The 23,637-nt window shown below is 48.2% G+C and overlaps 1 protein-coding gene across 3 annotated transcripts in view; it reads right to left on the bottom strand.

Annotated features, from left to right (window-relative positions):
- The window catches only part of ARHGAP39 (Rho GTPase activating protein 39), a 123,909-nt gene that overhangs the window by 30,171 nt on the left and 70,101 nt on the right, over positions 1–23,637 (bottom strand). For all 3 annotated transcript variants that reach the window (XM_046642264.1, XM_046642265.1, XM_046642266.1), the window contains exons 3-4: positions 18,888–19,322; positions 391–474 (exon numbers count right to left, since the gene is read on the bottom strand). In XM_046642264.1, the coding sequence (XP_046498220.1) occupies positions 391–474; positions 18,888–19,322 (519 nt within the window). The remainder of the gene's footprint in view (positions 1–390; positions 475–18,887; positions 19,323–23,637) is intronic.

The raw sequence follows: 23,637 nt of genomic DNA, 5'->3' as shown, positions 1-23,637 counted from the left end.
CAATCTTCCCGACTTCACCTGGGAAGTGCTCCCATGCATGGCCTGCAGCTCCCAGGGAGACCACATGCTGAAGACCCCCCCAGGACCTCACTCCTCCTCCAGGGGCCGGGGCAGTGCCATGAGCTCCATGGCTCCCTAAACTGGGCAGTGACAAGGTTCTTCCAGAATCAAAAGCTGCCATATGAGCCTGGGGGACACTCTGGGAGGCTCTGCCCAGGACAGTGGCCCCAACAGCCTCTCCTCACATTCCACTGGACGGTGCAGGGCACTGTGTGCCGTGCACATCCAGCTAGCTGCTGAGCCAGACTCTTCTCTACTTCACCCAGCAGCTGCCAAGAAAACCACCCTCGGGGCAGTAGACAGGGCCAAGCCTGAGACAGTGGGCTCTACCTGTAGTGAAGAAGTTGGCCGTCCGCATTGTAATCCCTGTAAATCTCATAGTCCTTCTCAAGGAACACTCCTGGTGGTGAAGAACTGAAATACAGCAAAATGAAAAACACGAATGTAAGTGCAATAATTTTAAAACACAGTACATTTAAAACAATATGATTTCACTTTTAAGAATGTGAGTGTGGCCCTTTCACTCTCTCACAAATGACCCCAGTGTCCTGGCTCCTGCCCACAAAGCTGTCCCTGTCACTTGATCAGTTATTTCTTCTGCTGTAAGCCCACCTCCCTACAGTGCTTGGCACACGGCCTGGATGGAACGGACTGGAGACCCACCTGCCCTCTAGCAGAGACAGCTCCACTGTGGCCCCGTTCAGAGGTTGGGAGGCAGGCAAGGACACTGATGGCCTCATCCGGGATTTTAGGAGCTCGGATGACTGTAACTGGGGCTCCTATTCTAAATGCACAGTGAGGGGGTCAGTGAGACTCACAGCTTTGACCAGACATGACCAGACGACCCAAGAAGGACACAGCACTAGAAATACCCCTTATGGGGACAGTAACCTTCTTAAAGGTGGGGGTTTGGAATACAACAGGCACTCAATATCTGGGAAATGAATAAGTGGGTGATTATCTCAGCAGATGTTCAAAGGCACGTGATAAAATTAACATCTATTTATGATTTCAAAAACTCTCAGTAACCCAGAAGTAGAGGAAAATTTACTTAAATTGATCAAGAATATCCCTAATAAACCCAAGGCCTTATGATACTCAGTAGTAAAAGGCTGAAAGCAACCCAGTAAAGTCAGGATAAGATCATCTACTCTCACTACCACTATGTAATAGTTTTGGAAATGCTAGTCAATGCAACAAGACGAGAAAAAGAAAAGTAAGAGATTTAAATACTTGAAAGAAAGAGATAAAACTATCCTTACCTGTCAACCTAGAAAAACTAAAAGAATCAACTGACAAACTATTAGAAGTATTAAGAGAGACTGGTAATGTAGTGTTCACTTCTGTAACACATAAAATCAATGGCCTTTCTGTGTTAGCAGTAACTGGACGGAAACAAAGTTCGCTTCATCATAGTGATAGCAACAAAAATAAAACAAAAGTCCTAGGCATAAAGCGGGCACCCTGGTCATTGGTTACAGTTACGGCCACCACCCTGTATGCTCCCTGTGATCACTGTGGCTTTGCCACTGGTGCCCAGGCCAGGCTGAACCATGGTTCTTCTTTCTTCAAAGTCAGAGCCAATGCTGTCTTCCCACCACTGGGTTGTGACCTACACCTCAGCATCCTGGAGGCACCATTGATTCCTCTTGCTGGACTCAATGGCGTCACAGTTCCCTGGGCCCTTAGGGGCTCTGACGCTCCATTCCCCACTCCAGCCACCAGTGCCCAGGGCTGTCAACTCTCCTCCAGACTGCCGCTGACCAACCAAAGCACCAACTCCATGCTGAGACTAGGCTGGGGGCAGGGATCAAAGCAGGTGAGGCAGATATATTTCTGCTCCTACAGAGCTCACATTCAGTGTGGAGTTCACCACGGAACGAACCAGAGCCTCAAGCCGCTGTAGGACCCAGACAGGGAGCAGCCCTAGGGAGGGAGGCCGGGGACAGCTCTCTGAGAGGGCAGTTTCAGCAGAGAACGGGGGAAACAGGAGACTAGACAGAGGGACTGCAAGGGAGCCGAGTTTGGCACATCCCAGGAACAGAAGGGAGGCCCCTGTGCTGAGGCCCAGCGAACAGTGAGTGGGGGCGCAGAGGGGCCTGAGCCAGATCACACAAGGCCTTCTGGGCTGGCCACAATGGAAACCCTGCATTTCACTTTACGTCAGGAGTCAGCAAACTATAGCTTGTTGGCCAAGTCCAGCCTGCTGCCTGTTTTTGTGAGCTAAGAATGTGAGCTAAGAATCACTTTTATATTTTTAATTTTTTGTGTGTGAAAACTACAAGTGTCCATAAGTAACATGTTATTGGAACACAGTCCTGCTCACTCGTTTCCATGCTGTCTGTGGCTGCTTCTGCCTAACAGCAGACTTGAACAGCTGTGACAAGACCAGATGCAGCGCTCTCATCACCTTGCAACACTGCTCAGCACAGTGCAAAGTGCAGCGATACAGCCGTAACTCAACAGCGGCGAGCGCCACACGTAGCGCCACCCTGCAACATTTGATTATGTTTTTATTACCAGTGCATACTCATAAGGTTACAATAAAAAGAGAACAGTGGACCTTGAATGTTACACTTCTAAGGCATGGTGGAGTGTTGGCTGTATGTTGCTGCATCAGGCGGAAAGCATCGTGCCCATTATGCAGGGACACACAGCCTTGTTAAAAGAACACGTGTCAACATCACTAGACAAAGGACTCAGCACAATGTTCCCAACTTACGCAACAGTCAGAGAGAAGTTTAGACAGAAACAGAGACTCTCAAATGGAAATCTTATCATGGTAGAATTATTTCACAAAACGAAAATGACTCTTCTACCACGTAAGTTTCCAAGTGGCTGATTTGTTAGCCAAGCAGGAAACCTGTTCACTGGTGAGTCAATTAAATCGTGTTGATCGTAGCAGCTAAAATCTTGTGTCCAGGGAAAATAAACTTGCTAAAGACTATTAGCCTCTTGGCAAGAACAGTGGCTTAAAGAGCCGAGGACAATGAGAACGACACAAACACTCAAATGCCTCAAGTGTTTCCTGGGCTCTTGATGGTCAACAGATGTCACTGATAATGCTCAGATGTGTTATTTTATTCAAGGAGTCAATGCTGAGTTTGAAGTGACTGAGGAATCAGCATCTACCAATCACCCACGTGGAACTCAATTCCACTCAATTACAGCTGAGATTATTTTCAAAGAAGTTGAGAAAACATACAATTCAGTATAACCTGAAGTGGAATCTGCTAAGATGTGTTACAAGTGATCATGCTACGAATGTATGTGGATCAGAAAAGGCTTAGTTAAAAATTTACAAAGCATGTGAAAACGTAAGGTGTTTAAAGGTTCTGGTTATTTAGTGTATTATTCACTTGCAGCTACTTTACAGCAAATATTTGAATCTACTATATGACAGAGTAATTGGAACAGCAGTGTTGACAGTGAACTTCATTAACTCTTGTGGATGTCGCCATCATCAGTTCCATGGGTTTTTGTCAGAAACAGAAGCTAAATACCCCACCCTGCCCTACCACACAGCAGCTGAACAGCTTGACAGTGGGAAAGCTTTATTCCAATTTTTTGAAAACTTGAGGCTGAGACTGAAATTTTCTGAATGAGAAAAACCCCTCTCAACCACTATTATCAAACAACGAATGTAGGTTTTTTTCCAAAGGCTTGATGATGTTTCCTTCTTTTTTTTTTTCCTGAGGAAGATTAGCCCTGAGCTAACGTCTGTTGTCAATCCTCCTCTTTTTGCTGAGGAAGACTGGCCCTAAGCTAACATCCATGCCCATCTTCCTCTACTTTATATGTGGGATGCCTACCACAGCATGGCTTGACAAGCGGTGCCATGTCAGCACCCGGGATCCGAACCAGCAAACCCTGGGCAGCTGAAGTGGAACGTGTCAACTTAACCGCTGCTTAGCTGGCTCCATTGATGATGTTTCTTAATGAATTCAACCTAAAATTCCAAGGCAAAACAGTGCTTAAATGAGAAACTTATACTGCACTCAAGTCATTTTGATGACAACTGATATCTGAGTCACAAGTAACACCAAGGTGCTTTATCTACTTCCCATGCTGTCAAAAATCAAAACAAGAAGGGGCTGGCTCCGTGGCCGAGTGGTTAAGTTCACGCGCTCCGCTGCAGGCGGCCCAGTGTTTCGTTGGTTCGAATCCTGGGCGCGGACATGACGCTGCTCATCAAACCACGCTGAGGCGGCGTCCCACATACCACAACTAGAAGGACCCACAACAAAGAATATACAACTGTGTACCGGGGGGGCTTTGGGGAGAAAAAGGAAAAAATAAAATCTTTAAAAAAAAAAAAAAAATCAAAACAAGAAGTGAGATCTCCATTCCTACATAAATTTGCAGTAGATATATTTTCCAAGCTCAAACTACAGTTCCAGCAGGGTTTTTCAGACCTCAATGTAAGTGCAAGTGCAAAGGAAATTTCCACATTTCAAAATCCATTTAAGTGTGTAAATGAGGAGCACCCATCTAACCTTCAGTTAGAAGTGATGAATCTGCAACGTAATGACATGTGAAAAGGCAAAAATCAAGAGAGGAATCTAATGGAATTTGATAAACGCTTTCCAAGTGATGACTATGTGCAATCAAATTGACAAGCTCTTGGACTGATATCAGTATTTGTAGTACCTACATGTGTAAAAAGACATTTTCAAAGATGAAACATGTAAAATCTCATCACAAGCCATAACAGATGAACATCTGTACGGATTCTGATGACAGGGAAGGGCAACTCCCTTTGGTCCCGCTGAGGGGCCACACTGGCCTTCCTGCTGCCCCCTGAGCACACCAAGAGCCCTCCCTCCTCGGACTCAGCACCTGGTACGTCCTCTGCTGGAACAGCCTGCCCTCAGATCTGACACGGTCTGTCCTCACAGGATTCAGGTTCCTGCTGAAAACAAACTGTAACGAGGAGACAACTCAGTCAATCGCACCTGACCCAGAGTTGACACTGATGATGGAACTACTAACAAGGACCTTAAGAGTTATTAAAACTGTATTCTGTATGTTCAAAGGCTATAAAAAAGACTGAACATGTTAAGTAGAGAAATGGAACAAATAAAAGACCCGGTCAAAGTTCTAGAGAGGAACACTGCAATGTCTGAAATGAAAAATACACTGGAAGGGATTAATGGCAGAATAGGCATTACAGAAGAAAAGACTAGTGAATTTGAAAGTATAGCAATAGAAACTATCCAAAATGAAACACAGAGAAAACAAAGATTAAAAAGAAAGGAAGGAAGAAAAAGAAAATCAAGAAAAAGAAAATCCAAGAGCACTAGGGAGCTGTGGGACAACGTCAAGCGGCCTCACACACACGTGATCGGAGTCCTGATGGGAATGGACAAAGAATATTTGAAGAAAAGAATGACTGAAAATTTCCTAAACTTGATGAAAACTACAAAGCTATAGGTCCAAGAAGCTCAATTAACCCCAAGCACAAGAAACAGGAAGAAAACTACATCAAGGCAAATAGTGAACCAACTGCTTGAAATTAGCAATACAGAGAAAATCTTTTTTTTTTTTTCCTTCAAAGATTGGCACCTGGGCTAACAACTGTTGCCAATCTCTTTTTTTTTCCCTGCTTTATCTCCCCAAACCCCCCCCACCGTACACAGTTGCATATCCTAGTTGCACGTCCTTCTAATTGTGGGATGTGGGACGCTGCCTCAATGTGGCCTGACGAGCAGTGCCATGTCCGCGCCCAGGATCCGAACCCTGGGCCGCCGCAGTGGAGCGCGTGAACCCAACCACTCGGCCACAGAGCCAGCCCCCAGAGAAAATCTTAAAAGAAGCAGAGTGAAAGGACACATCATACAGAGAAGTACAAAGTGAAGACGAAAGATTCTCATCAGAAATGATGCAAGCCAGAAGACAGCAGTGCTGCAAAATGGGAACACCTGTCCACTTAGAGTTGTAGACCCAGAAGAAACATATCTCAAAAACGAGATTGAAGTACTTCTTAAAAAACACAAGTTAAAGTCCTTACCAGCAGACGTGCATTACAAGCACTGTCCAGTGAAGTCTGCAAACAGAAGGAACGACACCAGACAGAAAGCTACACCAGAAAGGAAGAGCACTAGAAAACGTAGCTATGCATTAATGTAAAAAACATTTTCCTTTTTTAAAAAAATGTAATTGGCTGCTTAAAGCAAAAACAACAAAAACGTATCAAGAGGTCTATAACAGAAATAAAATCCATGACAGCAATAGGATGACGTCTGGGGAAAAGCTGGGTCCTTACATCACATGTGCAGTGTTGTAATGCTGCCTGGAGGTCGACTCTGATCCGTCGTCTATACTAGCAACCACAAAACCACCACTAAAACACAGCAGAGAATAAAAAACACAGCCCAGGGAAAAAGCGGAATAAGAAAACACTCAACCCGAAAGAATAAAAAAAGGGACAAAGGATAGAAAAAACAAAAAAATAAACAGCAAAATGAAAGATTTAAACTCAACTATAGAAATAATTGCATTAAATGTGAGTGGTCTAAACTTCCCAATTAAAAGGCAGAGACAGTCAGATTGGATAAAAAAGTAGGACTCAACAGTCTGCTGCCTACAAGAAAATCAAAATAAAAACAAAGAAATAGGTTAAAAGTAAAAGGCTGGAAAAAGAGATACCATGCTAACAGTAATCAAAAGAAACCTGGAGTGCCTATACTAATGTAAGTAGATTTTGGAGCAAAGAATATTACTAGGAATTAAGAGGATCATTTCATAATGATAAAGGGATCAATTCACTAAGAAGACATAACAATTGTAAATGTTTAGGCACCTAACTACAGAGGAGCAAAATACTCGGGGGTATTTTACCTGTGAGAAATCCAAGCACAGGTCTGTACAAAGACTTTACATGAAAGTTCATAGCAGTTTTATTTCTAAGAGCCAAACCTGGAAGCAACTCAAATGCCCATCGCGAGGAGGTAGGGCCACACAGTGGAATACTACTCAGCAGTGAAAAAGGGAATAAATTACTGACATATGTAAAAACTTGTCAAAATGTCACCAATTTCACCTCACTCTGGTAGGACTCTGATCCACACTCAGAGGAGCTCTGAGGAGGGCCCATGGTTGGGCCTCATGCCCACAATCTGCCCCTTCCTCACAGGAGTCTTCTCTGCTCAGTCTCATGGATTTGAAACGAGACTGAAGCTGGGCATTCAATACCACAAACTTTATTCAGTGGCCAAAGAAGGGAGAAGTGTGAACAAAGTTCACAGATCAGCTTCTCAGCTCCTGGGGTGACTAAGCAGCTGTTATAAGTGGTCGAGGTAATGAAGGGGTCGAGGTAATGAAGGGGAGGAATATGCAGAGTTATTTGGGGAAATGGGCAGGCTGTTCTGGGGAGCAAGGGTGCCACCTCTTTCTTTCCTTATTTGGTTGTGTCCCGCCGTTGCCATGGCAGCTGTAAACTGTCATGGCGTTGGGGGCGTGTGTTCTATAATATAGTGACGTATTACAGTGAGCGTATAGTGAGCTGTGGGATCTGTGTGAGGTTAAGTCCGACTGCCATGTTGCCTTCGACGGGTTTTGACTGGTTTTGTTCAGCCATCTTCTCTTTCCTTTCTTTGTGGTTTCCTGCAAGCTAAAGAGAATGTGTTAGGCTTGTTTTGAGCAGGGCTGTGGTTAACATCTTATGGGGTCAGGGGCCAGGGTAACAAATACAATTATGTTGAGTGAAAGATGGCAAAAAAGAATACATACTGTTTGAGTCCATCTACATAAAATCCTATAAAATGCAATCTCATCTACAGATAGAAGGCAGATCAGTGGTATCTGGGAATGGGGGGCGGTACAGAGAGGGGCCGGGGGCCAAGGAGGGCCAAGGAGACTGTCAGGATGACGGAGACGTGCATGGTTGTGATGTGGTGGTTTCATGGGTGCATACATGCACAAATATGGTGAGACGCTTTACACCTGGGTAGCATTGCCTGTCGATGTCCCCACCGAGAAGCAGGGAGGCAGGAAAAAACACTGAGCAGGACATGTTTTTCTCTTCTATATACTTTCCTCGACTACTTCAACGTTTTTTGTGAAAATTTATATCTTCATAATTGGGGGCGAGAAGAACAGTAAAGCTACCTTCAATTTGAAAACAAAACCCATATCTGCCTCACCCCAAAGCTCCCGCCCCTGGGAAGCAAAGCTGTAGGGGGTTGTTTCTGTCCCTTCAAAAACTGAACTGGAAATCCAAACAAAACCTACATCAAGGACCCACTGGGTGGAGGTCTGGTCCCTGGACCTGCAGGACCCCAGAGTCCAGGGCCCGTCTGCCCCAACCACTCTCCATCCCAAGAAGCCCCACCAGTCAGTCCAGAGCTGCCCCGTGCTGGACACAGGCTGTCCTCTGGTGGGGTAGGAGACAGGGCGACCTGGAAGGATGCGGGGCAGAGGGCAGGCAGGGGCCGGGCGCTGGGGTGGAGACGGCAGCAGAGAGCAGGCCTTGGTCTGGACCGAGAGTTCCTGGCGATTCGGCATTGTCCCCTGGGCAGAAGCCGAGTTCCACTGTGGCCTGAATGCTGCCTTTGTTGCCACTAGGCCGACCCTGCACAGGGTGCCCAGCCCAAAGGTCACATGGAAACTTGGACTCACGCAGCATCTGCTTGCTGCCTCCAGGGCGGACGGGACCTCCATGTGTGGGGTAGGGAGGGTGGAAGCAGCTGGCCGCCCCCAGTCCAGTCCTGCCCAGGCCTGTCTGAGGTGCTCGTCCTGCAGGTTGCAGCCTGCTGCTCTGCTCTGCAGAGGAGCCGTCGTGGTTGGGGGCCTGTTTTCCCCCAACGGTTTTTCTGCATAAGAGGCAGAGCTTCTTCCCACCCTATGCCCCTCACAAACTGCAAGCCTGACAGCACCTGCAATTCCCTGTCTGGAATATCAGGCCGGAGGAGGGTGGGAGGGCCCTGCGAGGAGGCCCCAGCCAGGAAATGGGAAATGTGGAGAAACACATGTGGGCCTCTGTCTCCCTCAGGGTTGGCTTCCTGCATGCCCTGCCTGACGGAGACCACAGAGGGCTGCCTGTGCTGCCCAGCTGGGAAGCGGGGTACCCCATTGCGTCCTGTTGGTTCCCACCAGGACAGGGCCAGCACAGACAGCAAATCCAGCCGGCATGTCCACATGCTAGACACTAAATTAGCTTCATTTTCCTTCTTGGTAATAATCAAAATTAAACAAACAAAAACAGATAAAACCAATGAAGTTAGAAGACAAGGGAGGCAAAGCTACAGACCCCACGGGGGAGACAGGCACTCAGGAACTCTGCACGTTACGCACACACGCTGTCACAGGAAGGGAGAGGGAGCAGGACTCAGATCTGTCATGTAACTGACACCACCACAAGTGCCCGCCTACACTCCTGAACATGGAGGTTAAATGAACCCCTGTGGGGAAGGCATGAGAGTAACCATCCTGGAGAGGAGCAGGAAGTAATCGCTAAGGAGGAAAGTGCTTTAGAAAATCAACACATTTAATAGAGCTTTAGGAACATGTTAAGTTGAACAAATGGCAGTGTTGTTTTTGTAGGTTGAAACAAGGTTAAATATTACCGATTTCATATGGTTTGATCTGTTTATTAAGGGCACATGTGTAAGAAAAACCTCAATGAGAGAGATGGATGGGGCAGAGGTTTTTAGAATCACAGTAAATTAGTGAAAAAAAAAGACTAAAAAGCACACATTCTTTGTTTTCAACAAGACTAAAAATTTTTAATGATATCCTTGAATAAAAAAAGACATATACCATTTAAACTGTGGCAAAAGTGACACACACACACACACACCATGTCAACAGAGAAAGTGAAGAGGATCAGCAAGTGCTGCAGCACAGAACACCAGGAGCACACGTGGGGTGGCATGGCGGGCCCAGGCCACGTGCCCAGCTTGGTGGGCTCCAAGTCTCCCACATTACAAGGGCTAAATGATAAATCCAGCACCATGATGCTCCTGGAGTCCTAACTAAAGCGAATAGGCAGCCACAGATGGGAAGTTAGGAAAACTCTATTACACCAACAAGTAACCCGGAAGGGAGGGTCTGGAGCAACCACGGTGCCTGCTGTGAAGGGGCTATGTGAGAGGAAGGTCGTCTCTGATGACAAAGAGCATTTCAATGTTGAAGACGTAACAAGACTAAATTGGACACATGAGTTAATGCTGGACAGAAACATGCAGTGCTACACCTGCACGGCAGAGAGGAGTCCTGTGGGGACTCAAGGCCCAGACTAGGACATGAAAAGGAAAAAGTAAGTAACTGATACAGTGGAATCCGTACATGAACATGGAATTTCATGCTCTTAAATGAGAATGCTATTTTTCAAGTGTCCGCAAAATATTTCCAAATTGGATCATCACCTATAGAACAAAAAAGCCCAATAAATTTTAAAAAGCGGGAATTTTAGACTCTATTCCTTGGACATAATATAATGATTAAAATAAATAACATAAGTTAAACAAACCCCATACTCTTGAAAATTAAAACAAAATTCTCCTAAGTAGAGCAGGGTCAGGAGCGGCCAAGTTGCTGAATGACCCCCGGGGGCAGGGCCGAGCAGAGCTGGCGCCCCAACCAGGGCCCCTTCTTGGGAAGCAGGGCTCAGATCTGCTCCAGGATGGAAGGTCAGCACTCAGAGACTTTGGAGGCAACTGGAGACCTGAAGACTGTGCCTCCCAGACCCAGGGCAGCCGGAGCCACCACACTTGCTCACTGTGCAGGGGCCGCAGGGAGCGGTCATGATTCTCCAGGCCAGAGCTCTGCCTCACCTGGGCACTCCCAGCCGCCCATGTGGTTTTCACAGCCCTTTCCAAAAGGTACCCAACACAAGCAGTCAAGTCCAACTGCACCCAGTCTGACTTGCATCCTAAACTGAGGCACCTTAACAGCTGTATGTGGGATGTTGTGTGTGAGAGCACATGCGTGTGCAGGCATGCGTGAACTGTGTATGTGTGTGTGTGTCCTGTGGCACAATCGCCAGGGAAAAGGATGGCTCTATTTGTGCAAACATGGCATGCAGAGAGAAAACATCTCTGTAAGCTGTATGATAGCTGCTTCTCATTAAAACCAAGATTTTTAGTAGCTGATGCTCCGTTCTGTAAATTGTGTGAATTCTCTCAGCAGAATCGCTCTTACTTGCTGTGAACATAAGTGGTGGCTGATAATGAACCAGAGCAGTCCCAGGTGGAGGGCCAGCCCTGGGGAGGGGGGATGGGGCTGATGTTCTGGCCGACAAGTGCTGGACTCAGCTAACTCTCAAAAATGAGGGGAAAACGTGGTATATTTCCTGACCAAGACAACAAATTTACCATTAACAGATTTTTGCAGAGAAGAAAGAAAAGAACCATCTGAAGAAGAACAAGGTAAAAAGGAACCGTGAGCAAAGAAACATAAACTGTGGGCAAATCTACACAAGAGGCATCCAAACAAGAAGAAGTCATGCTGCAGGGGCCCTGCAGGGTGGGACAAGGGCAGAAACTGACTTCAGATTCCTGATAAGTCAAACATTTGTTGTTACTGCCCTTGAGTTGATTCCAACTCCTAGTGCCCCTGTGGACAGCAAAGAGGGTTGACCCCTGCTGGTCTTTCTGCACCATCCTCTTGCCTTCCATCCTATACCAGACAATGCTCAGCTCCTATTCACAGGGTTTCTATTTTTCGGAAGTGGGTAGACGGGTCCTTCTTCTTAGTCTGTCTGTCAGTCTGGAATCTCCACTGAAATTTGGTTCACCGTGGGTGACCATGCTGGTATGTGAAAGCCTGGTGGCACAGCTTTCAGCATCACAGCAACACACAGCTGCCACAGACAATCGACAGACGGGTGGTGTGGTTCCCTCAGCAGGACACGAACCTGGGCCATGGTATGAGAGTGCGGAATCTTAACCAGTAGACCCCCAAAGTCAAACATGCCATGAATATTTTAAGTATGATCAATGAATAAAAATCTCACAGAATAATAAGAGATATAATTTCCTGACCAGAGGAGGGGAAAATAAAACAAAACCCACTTAATCTAGTAGGAGGCAAAAAAATAAATAAAGAGAAAGGCAGCCCAATATCTCTCTATAATAGTAATAGCCAAAAATAAGGTAACACAAAATCAGGAACTCTTCACACTAGCAACAGAGAATGTAAAACAGCGGAGAATTAAAGACTGCAGACCTTGCGAGCACCCAGGAGGCAGTGTGAGCACATGGCCCAGCACTCACAGAGGACGAGCTAACGTGGCAGAGGGGTCAGCGCTCCGCAAAATGCAAGTCAATGGATCCAACGGAATTTCCCCTTGAATTTTCTGAGGAACTTGAACTCTAAAACATACACAATGGAATAAAAGTTCACAACTAGCCACGACTGTCTTAACCACAAAGAGGAGAAGGGAGACTTCCCCCCGCACATGTGACACCCACCATGGGCTCAGGTGGTGCTGACTAAGAACAGACGGATGGGCCGCAGGGCCCACAGCACAGGCTCCTGTGTGGTGTGGGGGATCAAGTCAGCATGGGTGAAAAGCACACGCATTGCTGGGCAAAGGCGGGCAGTGTAGGAGGTGAAAGGTGGAGCCCTCCTGGCCCTATACAATGGTGGCTCCAGACAGACTGAGCCCCAATGGCAAAAATAAAACTATAATGTTAACACAAGACATGTAAGAGAATATACTTGGGTCTAGGCCAAGGAAGAACTTTTAAACAAAACATTAAAAATATAAACCACAAGGCAAAAACGCCCATAAACTTAGCTGCATCAAAATCAAGGACACCAGGGACCAACCAGTTAGCAGGCAGGTGGCAGAGAAGGAGAAGATACACATGATGTCTGAAACGAACAAGGAACTGACATCTGGAATTTACCAGGAACTCCTGCAAACTTATACAGAAAGTGAGCCAACAACTCCAGTAGAAAAATATAAGCAGGCAATTCATATAAGAAAAAACTCAAAAGGCTGCCAAGCTTGGGAGAGACAGTCAAAATCAAGGGCAAACAAGGAATGAACATGAAAGCGAGGACTGACTGGATCGGCTGGGTAAAGCCCAGCGCTGGGGGCTGCCCTGCTGACCTCTCATGGGGCAGCACAAAGGCCAGGACACCCCACCCAGGCCCCCAGAGGGGCAGGGCTGTCCTGCTGGTGAGAGGTTAACGCCAAGCGCACGGAACTGCAGGGACACAGCCTAAGAACAGCCTCCCACCACCAAGAAGGTGTGCAGCCTCCAGACCACCTTTCATAAGAACACACTCCCACAGCAAGACACACCTTAGACAATGGCGTGGGAGTGGTGTGCACACAGACAACGGACAAAAGGTAACCACGAAAAGATGATAAACTACGTCCTTTTGCTGCATCAGTGATCTCAGTAAATACACAGTGGCCCTCCATACCTGCAGATTCTGCATCTGCAGATTCAAGCAATTGTAGATGGAAAACACAGTACACGATTGCAACCATCCTGCCCAACCAGAGACAGGTGTTCAGAAAGGATGAGAAATAAACCGAACAGCCATTCATTATTATAAGAAACATACCCAAAGTATAAGGACAAGGACTATAGTTAGTGCAAAGACATCAAGAGGGAAATACTAACCAAAGAGAGACAGCAGTGCTATGTTAACATCATAGAAAGTGGACTTCAAGGCAAAAACACCATGAGGGGTAGTAAGCATTACTACATAATGGCAGAAGGAAACTGCACCAGGAAAACAAGCATTCTAAACGTATGTGCAACCAAACCACAGCTTCAACACAGAGGGAGCAGCACAGGTGGACTGACAGGAGAAACAGACAGATTCCACCATTCTAGTGGAGACACCACCTCTCGGAATTGCTAGATCAGGCAGACCAAAACTTAGTAAGAAACTCAATGAATACAATAGCAGATTTGACCTCATGAACATACAGAGAACCCTAGATTTAATTAACAGAGAATAGAAATTATTTCTGAAGTAGTCATAAAATCATTTACAAAAATTCAGGATTTAGGCCACAAAGCAAGTCTCAAAAAAAAAAAAAAAAAAAAAAAATCAGGGCCAGCCCCATGAGTGAGTGGTTAGGTTCGCACACTCTGCTTTGGAGGCCAGGGTTGGCTGGTTCGGACGCTGGGCACTTACCTAGCACAGCTCATCAAGCCATGCTGTGGCGGCATTCCACAGAAAAGAACTAGAAGGACTTACAACTAGGATATACAGCTATGTGCTGGGGCTTTGGGGAGAAAAAAAAAAGAGTAAGACTGGCAACAGAAGTTAGCTCAGGGCCAATCTTCCTAAAAAAAAAATCATGCTTTCTGACCAAAATGAAATTAAGTTGGCGATCAAGAACAAGAATGAAAAATAACCTACAGTTTTGGAAATTAAGACATTTCTTAGTTATAAATGAGTCAAAGAAGAAATCATAATTAAAATGAGAAACTACTTAAAATTGAACAACAATGAAAATTCTACATACCAAAAGTTGTGTAATAAAACTAAAACAGTATGTTGAGGGGCTGGCCCGGTGGCGCAGTGGTTAAGTTCGCACCTTCTGCTTTGGCGGCCCAGGGTTTGCCGCTTCGGATCCCAGGTGCAGACAAGGCCACTGCTTGGCAAGCCGTGCTGTGGTAGGCGTCCCACGTATAAAGTAGAGGAAGAAGAGCATGGATGTTAGCTCAGGGCCAGTCTTCCTCAGCAAAAAGAGGAGGATTGGCAGCAGATGTTGGCTCAGACTGCATCGTGTTCACCACCAAAAGTCTAGTTTCTCAAAGTTCATCTTAGAAGAAACAGTGAAAACGCATGTGTTAAGTTTCCAACACAAAAGGTTAGAAAAGGAATGAGAAAATAAAGTCATATAAAGAAAAGAGCAAAGATACAAGAGAGGCTCACTAAAGCCAAATGTTGGTCTTTGAAAAGACATAGAATGCCACAGAAAATCCCTTACAAAACTGACCGGGTGAACGAGCACACGCAACTGTAGGGTGAGGAGTAGGTTACACAGGCAGAGAGTATCTCAAAAGACAAAGAACACTGCACAGAGCTTTACACCAGTACATTTGTAAACTTAGATAAATGGACCATTTAGTAAAAACATATTTTATAAAATTGGATTTAAGATATTAAAAACCTGAATATTCCTGCCAGCTTTAAAGAAATTGAATCAGTAGTTAAAAACGTATCCTATCCACACAAGCCACAGGCCCGGACGTGTGCAAGTGCAACTGCCACACACCCAGGAACAGATAATGTCTCAGAGGAAGTGCTCCCAACGCTGACGTGAAAACCAGCCAAACACAGAATGAGGAGTACAGGCCATTTTACTTATCAATATGGAAAAAAAGTCCTAAATAAAATACTAGCAACCTGAATCTATTTAAAAAATCACAGAGACCTACTATCCCAGGAATGCAAGAAATACAGAATAATAATAATAATTAAAATGTCAACTGTAGCAGCGTCCCGGGCTGCTGTAACCAAGCCCCACAAACTGGGAGTCTGAAAACAACAGAAATTCACTCCCTCACACTTCTGGAGGCCGGAAGTCCAAAAGCCAGGTGTGGCAGGTCTGGCTCCTCCTGGAGGCTCTGAGGGCCACTCTGCTCCAGGCCCCCCTCCTGCTCCTGGTGCCGGCCACCCTTGGGCGTCCCTGGCTTGTGGCTAAGTCGCTCCAGTCTCTGCCTGTCTGCACCAGCGGTCTCTGTCTTCTTATAAGGATACCAGGCCTCTTGGATTAGGGCTCACTCTACTCCAGTGTGACCTCATCTCAACTAATTCTATCTGCAAAGACCCTATTTCCAAATAAGGTCACATCACAGGTACTGAGGATTAGTACTTCAACAAATCTTTTTGAGGGACACAATTCAGCCCACAACACTGACATAAATAGACTCAGAAAACATACTTGATAAAACACTACACCCGTTCGTGACCAACAGCCTACAGCAGAAGACTTCCTAGGCTGACAGGCGGCATCCCAGCACCCCAGGGACAGCAGGCCTGCAGCCTGAGCATTAGGACAAGGCCAGGGTGCTGGCCCTCCTTGGTTCAGCCTCGTTCCGAAAGTCCTGGCCAGCGTGGGGTGGAGCCAGCATCACAGGCAATCCAGGAGACGGATGATGAATCATTAATGAGATTAATGAGAGCTCAACAAAGTGTAAAAAATGACACTGACATATAAAAATCAACATCTGTATACCAGTAACAATCAGAAAATAGGGCTTTAAAAAGAGATATAACTTACAAAAGCCAGAGCCATAAAATTGATAAAGTGCCTAGAAATAAACCTTCAAGAAATAGGCAAGGCCTTTGTGGAGAAAGTATACAATGCACCATCTTTATACGTGGGAGAAGACGACATACTCAAGATGTCCATTTCCCCCAAACTGATCCATAAATTCAACACAATTCTAACCCAAATCCATACAGGGATTCTTGTGGAAACCTGATCCCAAACTGACCCAGGAATCCCACAGAACATCCGAGACACCTTTGGAAAGAGGACACTCCTGCCTGCAGACAGCGTGGTGCTGGCTGGAGGGTAGAGGGCGCAGGGCAGAGAAGGGCGGCTGCTTATCAAGACCTGGAACCCAGAGTGTGGGTGATGGACACACATGTCAACAGAATCCTAAAAAGAATCCAATCCCTTCACCTAATTACAGAGATGAGTCAGCAACCAATAAAGAATTCAAAATCATCACGGTCCAATAAAAACCAGACTCTAGGGCCGGCCCTGTGGCTAAGTGGTTAAAGCTCCGCATGCTCCGCTTCGGCGGCCTGGGTTTGTGGGTTTGGATCCTGGGTGCGGACTTACTCTACCGATCAGCCACGCTGTGGAGGCATCCCACATACAAACTAGAGGAAGACTGGCATGGATGTTAGCTCAGGGCCAGTCTTTCTGAAGCAAAAGAAGAGCAAGATTGGCAACAGACGTTAGCTCAGGGTGAATGTTCCTCACAAAAATAAATAAATAAATAAATAAAATCTTTAAGAAAACAACAAAAAACCCTGAAACAAACAAAAAAATGAGACGTTATCTGAGCCCTGAACCTGCCAGGTCTGCTGTGTAAGAGGAAACACGGGAGAGCCTGTGGGCTCCAGGAGGGGACCAGAGGTGGGAGCATTGTTTCTAAGGATGTTAACTCCCATCCCACCCACCCATTTGCTCTCTCCTCCTGCTCCCCCTGGGACTTCTGGCTCCTACCAACAGAAGCTCCCCTTCTGCAGAAGACTCCCAAACTTCCCCTCCAAGCCCGCTCAGATCTGCCCAGCCATTGCCTCTTTGGCCTCTGACCCCTAGTGTGTGTCCAGCATCCACACTGATCTGACCCCAATACATGTCCTGTCTTCCCAATCCCATGCAGGAGCACCTAAGTGCACCCCAAAGCCGCCTGCACAAACACCAGACTGTGTGGCACAGAATGGCGTTAGCACTCTTGCTGCTGACTGCCAGTGGGCCTGTTTCCATCCTGGGCCACCCGCATGGCGTTTTCATGGAGCAAAAGGGACCCCACGTGGTTTTCACCAGGACAGACACCATCCTGGCACATTACCATCCAGCCATTCCTTCTGGACTTGGCTCCTTGGGCACTGGGCCCAGGGGTCTACTCTAGGGCCTAGAACAGTATCTGCTAGATATGGGCACCAGGGTGCAGGCACTCAGGGTATGGGGCAGCAGGGTACAGGCCCTCGGGGTATGGGGCACTGGGGAGCAGGCACCTGGGGTATGAGGCACCAGAGTGCAGGCTCCCAGGTATGGGGCATTGGGGCGCAGGTTCAGGGTATTGGGCACTGGGGTGCAGGTTCTGGGGTATGGGGCAGCAGGGTGTAGGCACTCAGCGTATGGTGCACTGGGGTGCATGACACTGGGGTGAGGCTCCAGGATATGGAGTATTGGGGTACAGGCTCTGGGGTATGGGGCGCCAGGGTGTAGGCTCCGGGGTGTGGGGCACTGGGGTGCAGGCTCCGGGGTCAGGCACTTGGGGTATGGGGCACCAGGGTATAGGCTCCGGGGTATGGGGCACCAGAGTGCAGGCTCCGGGGTGCACACTCTGGTCAATGTTGCCACTGAAACCACAAGGTGGGTATATGAGCACCACAAGATATCCTGATGTGCATGAGGTTAACAGGAAGAGGGAGGCCAGGCATCCACCACCACGTGTCACCTCTGCACACAGCCATGGCAGCTGGCGGACGGGGCAGACACATCCTCAACCCCAAGGCCAGAGTCCTGGGGTCTCTCTGGCGCTTGGGGCACAGGGCCTGGCCGCTCTGCTCCGCTGCCTGACCACCTCAATCCTTTACTTGTAAAACGGGGATGACAATAGCACCGTCCTCTGGGGTTCTAGTGAGACCCATCAAGTTTGGGCAGGGGAGGGCTGGCACCTATGCTGGTGCCCGTCCCTCAGGTCCCCGAGGACCTGCCTCCTGAGAATCACAGGCCTCGTCTGCCCAGACGGGGCTTCGCCAGGAGAAGGCACCTCCCCTTCATGGCATGTACTCTGTGGGAGCTGCCTCTGGGGGGTACTAACGCCATGTCTGCACTTCCCAAAGCACACAGAACCAGACAATTCCACGGTTTTTAGCCAGAAAATCTCCAGCCCCAGACACTTCCTGACAGCTGCCTCTAGGAAAGGAGAGGAGAGCGGCCCTCACTTACTGTCCCCACCAGAGGCCACTTGGCAGGGAGGCAGATCTTGGTGCCAGAGGGGAAAGGTGAGGAGACACGCAACCCTCCCCATCACGGAAGGCTCTTGTCAAACGGAGACGAGAGCCACTGGGGACATAGGTGGCAGCGGGCACAGGCAACTGCTCACGGAACAATCAGGCCCCAGCCCCGTGCCCCAGGTCTGCCCGGGCCGCCTCACCTGCCGCTCTCCTCCTTCACAGCCCCAAACACGGCCTGCCGGTTAGCCCTCCCTGGTGGTTCCTGCGCCTTCTCACTGACGTCCGGCTCGGGCTCCAGGGAGGAGCTGGTGCTGCCATCACGGCTGACGCTGCTGCCTCGCCCAGGGCTGTTCTCTGCGGAGGCGCGGGGGGACTCGGTGTTCTGCTTCAGGGTCTGCAGCTTGGCCAGGGGGATGATGTCGCAGTCCTGTGGCCGATGCCACACGGTGCGCTGGGTGGTGGCATTGTAGTAGTAGAAGCGGGATGTGTTGGGGTCAAAGAGCTCCCACCACTGGTTCTCGCTGGTGCGCTTGATGCGGACGCCAGCGGGTGGGTCCCACACGCACTCACCGGTGACCAGGTTGGCATACATGCGCTCGCGGGTGCGTGGCTCGATGATCTCCACCCACTCCAGCCTGAGAAAGAGAAGATGGTATTAGCGTGTGGCGGTGCTGCAGGCGGCCAGCCCAGGACCAGAACGGGAGGTTGGCAGAGAGAAGCCTGGCCCCCAACCCACGGGCAGCCCCATCCCTTAGGCAACGTGCCTTGCATCCCAAGCCGCCAGGTGGTCCACCCTACATCCAGCATCAGACCTTTTCTCACATCCAACAGTTTCAAAAGCAAGAAATCCTGTCACAAAATAAAACCAGCCCAAACCCAAGTTCCACCCCTGGTTTTCTAAATGCTCATTAGTTCCCAGGCCCTCGTGCGCTCTCTGAGGGGTCTTGGGTCTGGCCCCTCTGGCCCACCCCATGTGGAGGGGGCACGGAGCTCCCGCCTCAAAGGGGCTGTCCACTCTCCTCGCGTCCGGCAGCATCCTCCAGGAGCCCTGGCTGCTCTCAGCCTGCCTGGTCACCGTGGGCCACCACCATGGGCCACCACTGCCCATCAGTCTGCAGCAGGAACAGGGACCACCATCTCCACACTGGGCCCAGCAGAGACGGTTTCCTCCCAGGGGCCCCAGAGCGCCCCAACCCCAGGACACAGCTTCCATCCTGGTAAGTTTTTTTAATTAAAAAGATAACTTGGGGGGCCTGCCAGGCTGAGTGGTTAAGTTCGCGTGCTCCGCCTAGGCGGCCTGGGTTCACTGGTTGGGATCCTGGGCGCGGATCTATACACCACTCATCAGGCCATGCTGTGGCAGTATCCCACAATGAAGAGCTAGAATGACCTACAACTAGGATATACAACTATGTACTGGCACTTTGAGGAGGAACAAGTTAGCTCTGCTCCAATCTTCCACACCAAAAAAAAAAAAGATAACTTGGAAAACAATGTAAATTAACTCTATCTAGAACAAGGCAGTTTTAATGCTGATATGTTTGATGTCAGGGTGTGGTCCAGCTGACATCTGGTGTATTTTTATTCTGCTTCCAAGTTTCCACATAAATAACAACCCTCTAAATGCCACAGACTACTCTGCAGTGTGGACGCTCTGTGCCTGCCTGTCTGTCCACCAATCTGCTGTTTGGAAACCCTGCAATAGGCCTGCTTCTCACCACCCCTGTGATGGTCAGAAGTCTGGTCTCCAGGACAAAGAGCGCTAATTCCAGGGGCTTGGAGACAATGAGGGGTGGCCTGCAGCTCCCTCTCTGCCTCCAGGCCCAGTGTCTTCCAAGTGCGAGCAAAGGTGGGCTTGGCAGAGGGCGAGGGGGCACTGACGGCCTTAACATAAGTGCTCATTCTCTGAGGACCTCACCCTACTCTTTGAGACCAGACCTGTTTTGAGGGCTGGCTGCCCGTTTAGGGAGGAGAGAAGGCACGCCCAGCCCCCGTTACTCACTGTCCATTCCCAGCGGCAGTGCCCCCTGCAGCAGCCCTGCAGGCTCTGGGGCCTCTTTCTGGGTCAGCAGACCCTTCCAGAAGCCCACAAGGAGGGCCAGGTGAGTCCAGGGCCCGTGTCTCAGCCAGTGCCTGAGTGTGGGCACCCAGCACAGTACAGTGAGGCCAGGCAGGAGGACAGGAAGTGGAGTGGCCTGGCAGGGCAGAGGACGTGGGGAGGGCTGCCTCATGGGATGGGGCTCTGCCATGGAGGCTGAGGGGCGCAATGAGTTGGAGGATGTGGATGGCAAGTGGAGCCATGGAGAGGGCAGGAGATGAGGGAGGATCAGAGGGAAGGGTGCACCCTGGGGATCCTGAAGGCTGGAGGAGGAAATGCCAACATGGGATCGCCCCTGGGGCTCACCAGACCCTGAGAAGCAGCAGGCTGTATGAGAGATGGGATGGAGAGGATGAGGAGACAGTCATGCTCAGCTCGCCTTAGAAACAAAAGGAAGCCAAAAGCAGATGGGGACAGCAGAGAGGAGGAGGGGTGGCGACTGTGTGTCCCAGGACCACCAGCGAGCAGTGGTGCCCAGTGTGAGGGGGCTCTGCATAATGCTGCTGCTCCAGGGAAGCAGGAAGCTGGGGTGTTGGTTAGGCATGTTCCCGATCCCACATGTGAGCAATGTGGAGCCCTCACCCCACCCCCAAGGATCCAGCGCAGGGAGTGACCTGTCCTGTTTCCTCAGCACCAGCACTTCCCAAACAGACACCTTCCTCACTGATGACCAGGGCAACCCCTCTTCCCCCGCCCCCTCCACAGCCTGCGTTCCACCGTCCCTTGCCCAGCTCCCTCCACCACTCAGCTCATGACTGCAGGCCGGCCCACACTCCTGCAGGAGCCACTGAGGGATCCACAAACAGCACTTTCCGGTCTTCGATGGAACTGTGCCACTTTTGGTACTACTGACCACCCCCTTTTATTTTCATATTTTTAACTTTTTGTTTTGAAATGCTCAGGCTGCTAGAACAGAACACCACAGACTGGGTGGCTTATGAACAACAGACATTTACGTCTCACGGTGCTGGAGGCTGGAGTCCGAGGCCAGGGTATGGCAGGTTGGGTGCCGGTGAGGCCCCCTTCCGGGCTGCAGGCAGCCCCATCTCCGTGTTCTCACGTGGCGGGAGAGCAGAGTCAGCAGTGAGCTCTCCACTCTAAGGGCACTAATCTCTTCACGGGGCCCCACCCTTATACCTAATCACCCCACAGGCCCCACCTCCAAATACCATCACACAGGGGGAGGGTTTCAACTTGAATTTTGAGGGGACACAATCAGTCCATAACATAAACAATTTCAGGTCTACAAAGAGTTCAAAGAACAGCCTTCGTCCAGATTCCCTGTGTTACTACTCCATAGACGACATGCAGGGATCAAGGTGAGGGGCTCTCTGGGCGTCTGGCAGGAGTGTGCAGGAGAGCTTCTGGGCCCTGGGGGGCTCTGTCCACAGCAGATAGCAGCACCCCAGGAGTCCCCCCACCATGTTGCTGCTCTTTCTCCTTGTGACTAGGATGTGTCTGGAGGGGAGATGTTCTACTTAATTATCCTGTTTCTTGTCACACTTTCACCCACTATTTTAGCATTCACTGATGATTCTTGCTGGAAACATTTATTACTGCGGTGTTGGCCCAACACTGATTGTCTGCTTCTGTCGATCCTTCTACATGTATTAGTTGGAATTCTATCCTCAGTATTGTAGGATAAAGACGTTGTCATGTTACCAGTGGTTGCCATGGTAGCACCTTTTCTTCTTTCCACTCTTCTCTATTTTCCAAGTTTTCTATAATTTTCACAGATTACTTTTGTAATGAGACAAAAATTAAGAGACATTATCTACCATTCAATACATTTTCCAACTATGGCATACAATAAGACTTTCAGTGTCAATCTTTAAAGTTTTAAAGATTTAGTGGACATTTCCATCATGTGTCTGCACACTTTCTATTGGCCTGCACAGCACATCCCTCAGGCATGCAACCAGTGGTCTCTCCCTGTGGGCGAGCATGATCAACGTTATTTCCCTGTGTGTGTGTGCGGGTACCAATGGTCTCTGGGGCTGGGGGGGCGGGGCTGGTCAGTGGTCTCTTCCTGGGGGGGAGGGTGTGGTCAATGGTCCCTGGGTGGCAGGGGTGGTCAATGGTCTTTCCCTGGTGGGTGGGGAGAGGGGGTGGACAATGGTCTCTCCCTGTGTAGGGGGGTGATCAGTGGTAGCTTCCTGAGAGGGTGTAATGATCAACGGTCTCTCCCTTTGGGGGTGTGTTTTAATGTGAATCCAAACTTAATGACAGGGATGGACTTTTACAGTTAACAATTAAACAAAGTTATATAGCCTTTTTAAAAAAAGGCTTAACATGTTTATATGTATATATTTGTGTAGGAAATTGCTGGAAGGGTAAAGCCAAGTATTAAAAAGGGTTACCTAGGAGTAGTGGAATTTGGCACAATTTTACATTTTTCCTTTTTTACTTATCTAATTTTTTTCAAATCTTATAATGGAAAATTTCAAACATACACAAAAATAGATTAGTATAATGAATGCCCATGTATGAGGTTTTAAATTTTTCCTGATTATTAATGAGGTCAAGCATCTTTCTCATATTCATGAGCCATTTATACTTCTCATTTACTAGAAACAGTGACTTTTTGCTCATTAAAAATTTTTTTTCTTGCTAATTTGTAGGAGTTGTATTTTTAAAACATATATATTATATATGAATATAAACACATATGTAAATATAAACATATATAATATAAACATATATTTTATATATGAATATAAAACATATGTATTCTCAATAGCAATCCCTCTTGGTTGAGTCTGTTACCAATCTCTCTCCTACTTGTGGCTTGTCTTTTCACTCTCTTTATGGTGCCTTTGCCTTTTGATAAAAAGAAGTTTTTAATTTTATTA

Source organism: Equus quagga, chromosome 16, assembly GCF_021613505.1.
Source record: "Equus quagga isolate Etosha38 chromosome 16, UCLA_HA_Equagga_1.0, whole genome shotgun sequence".
NCBI classification, from domain to species: domain Eukaryota; kingdom Metazoa; phylum Chordata; class Mammalia; order Perissodactyla; family Equidae; genus Equus; species Equus quagga.
This window is presented reverse-complemented; position numbering and strand designations above follow the sequence as displayed.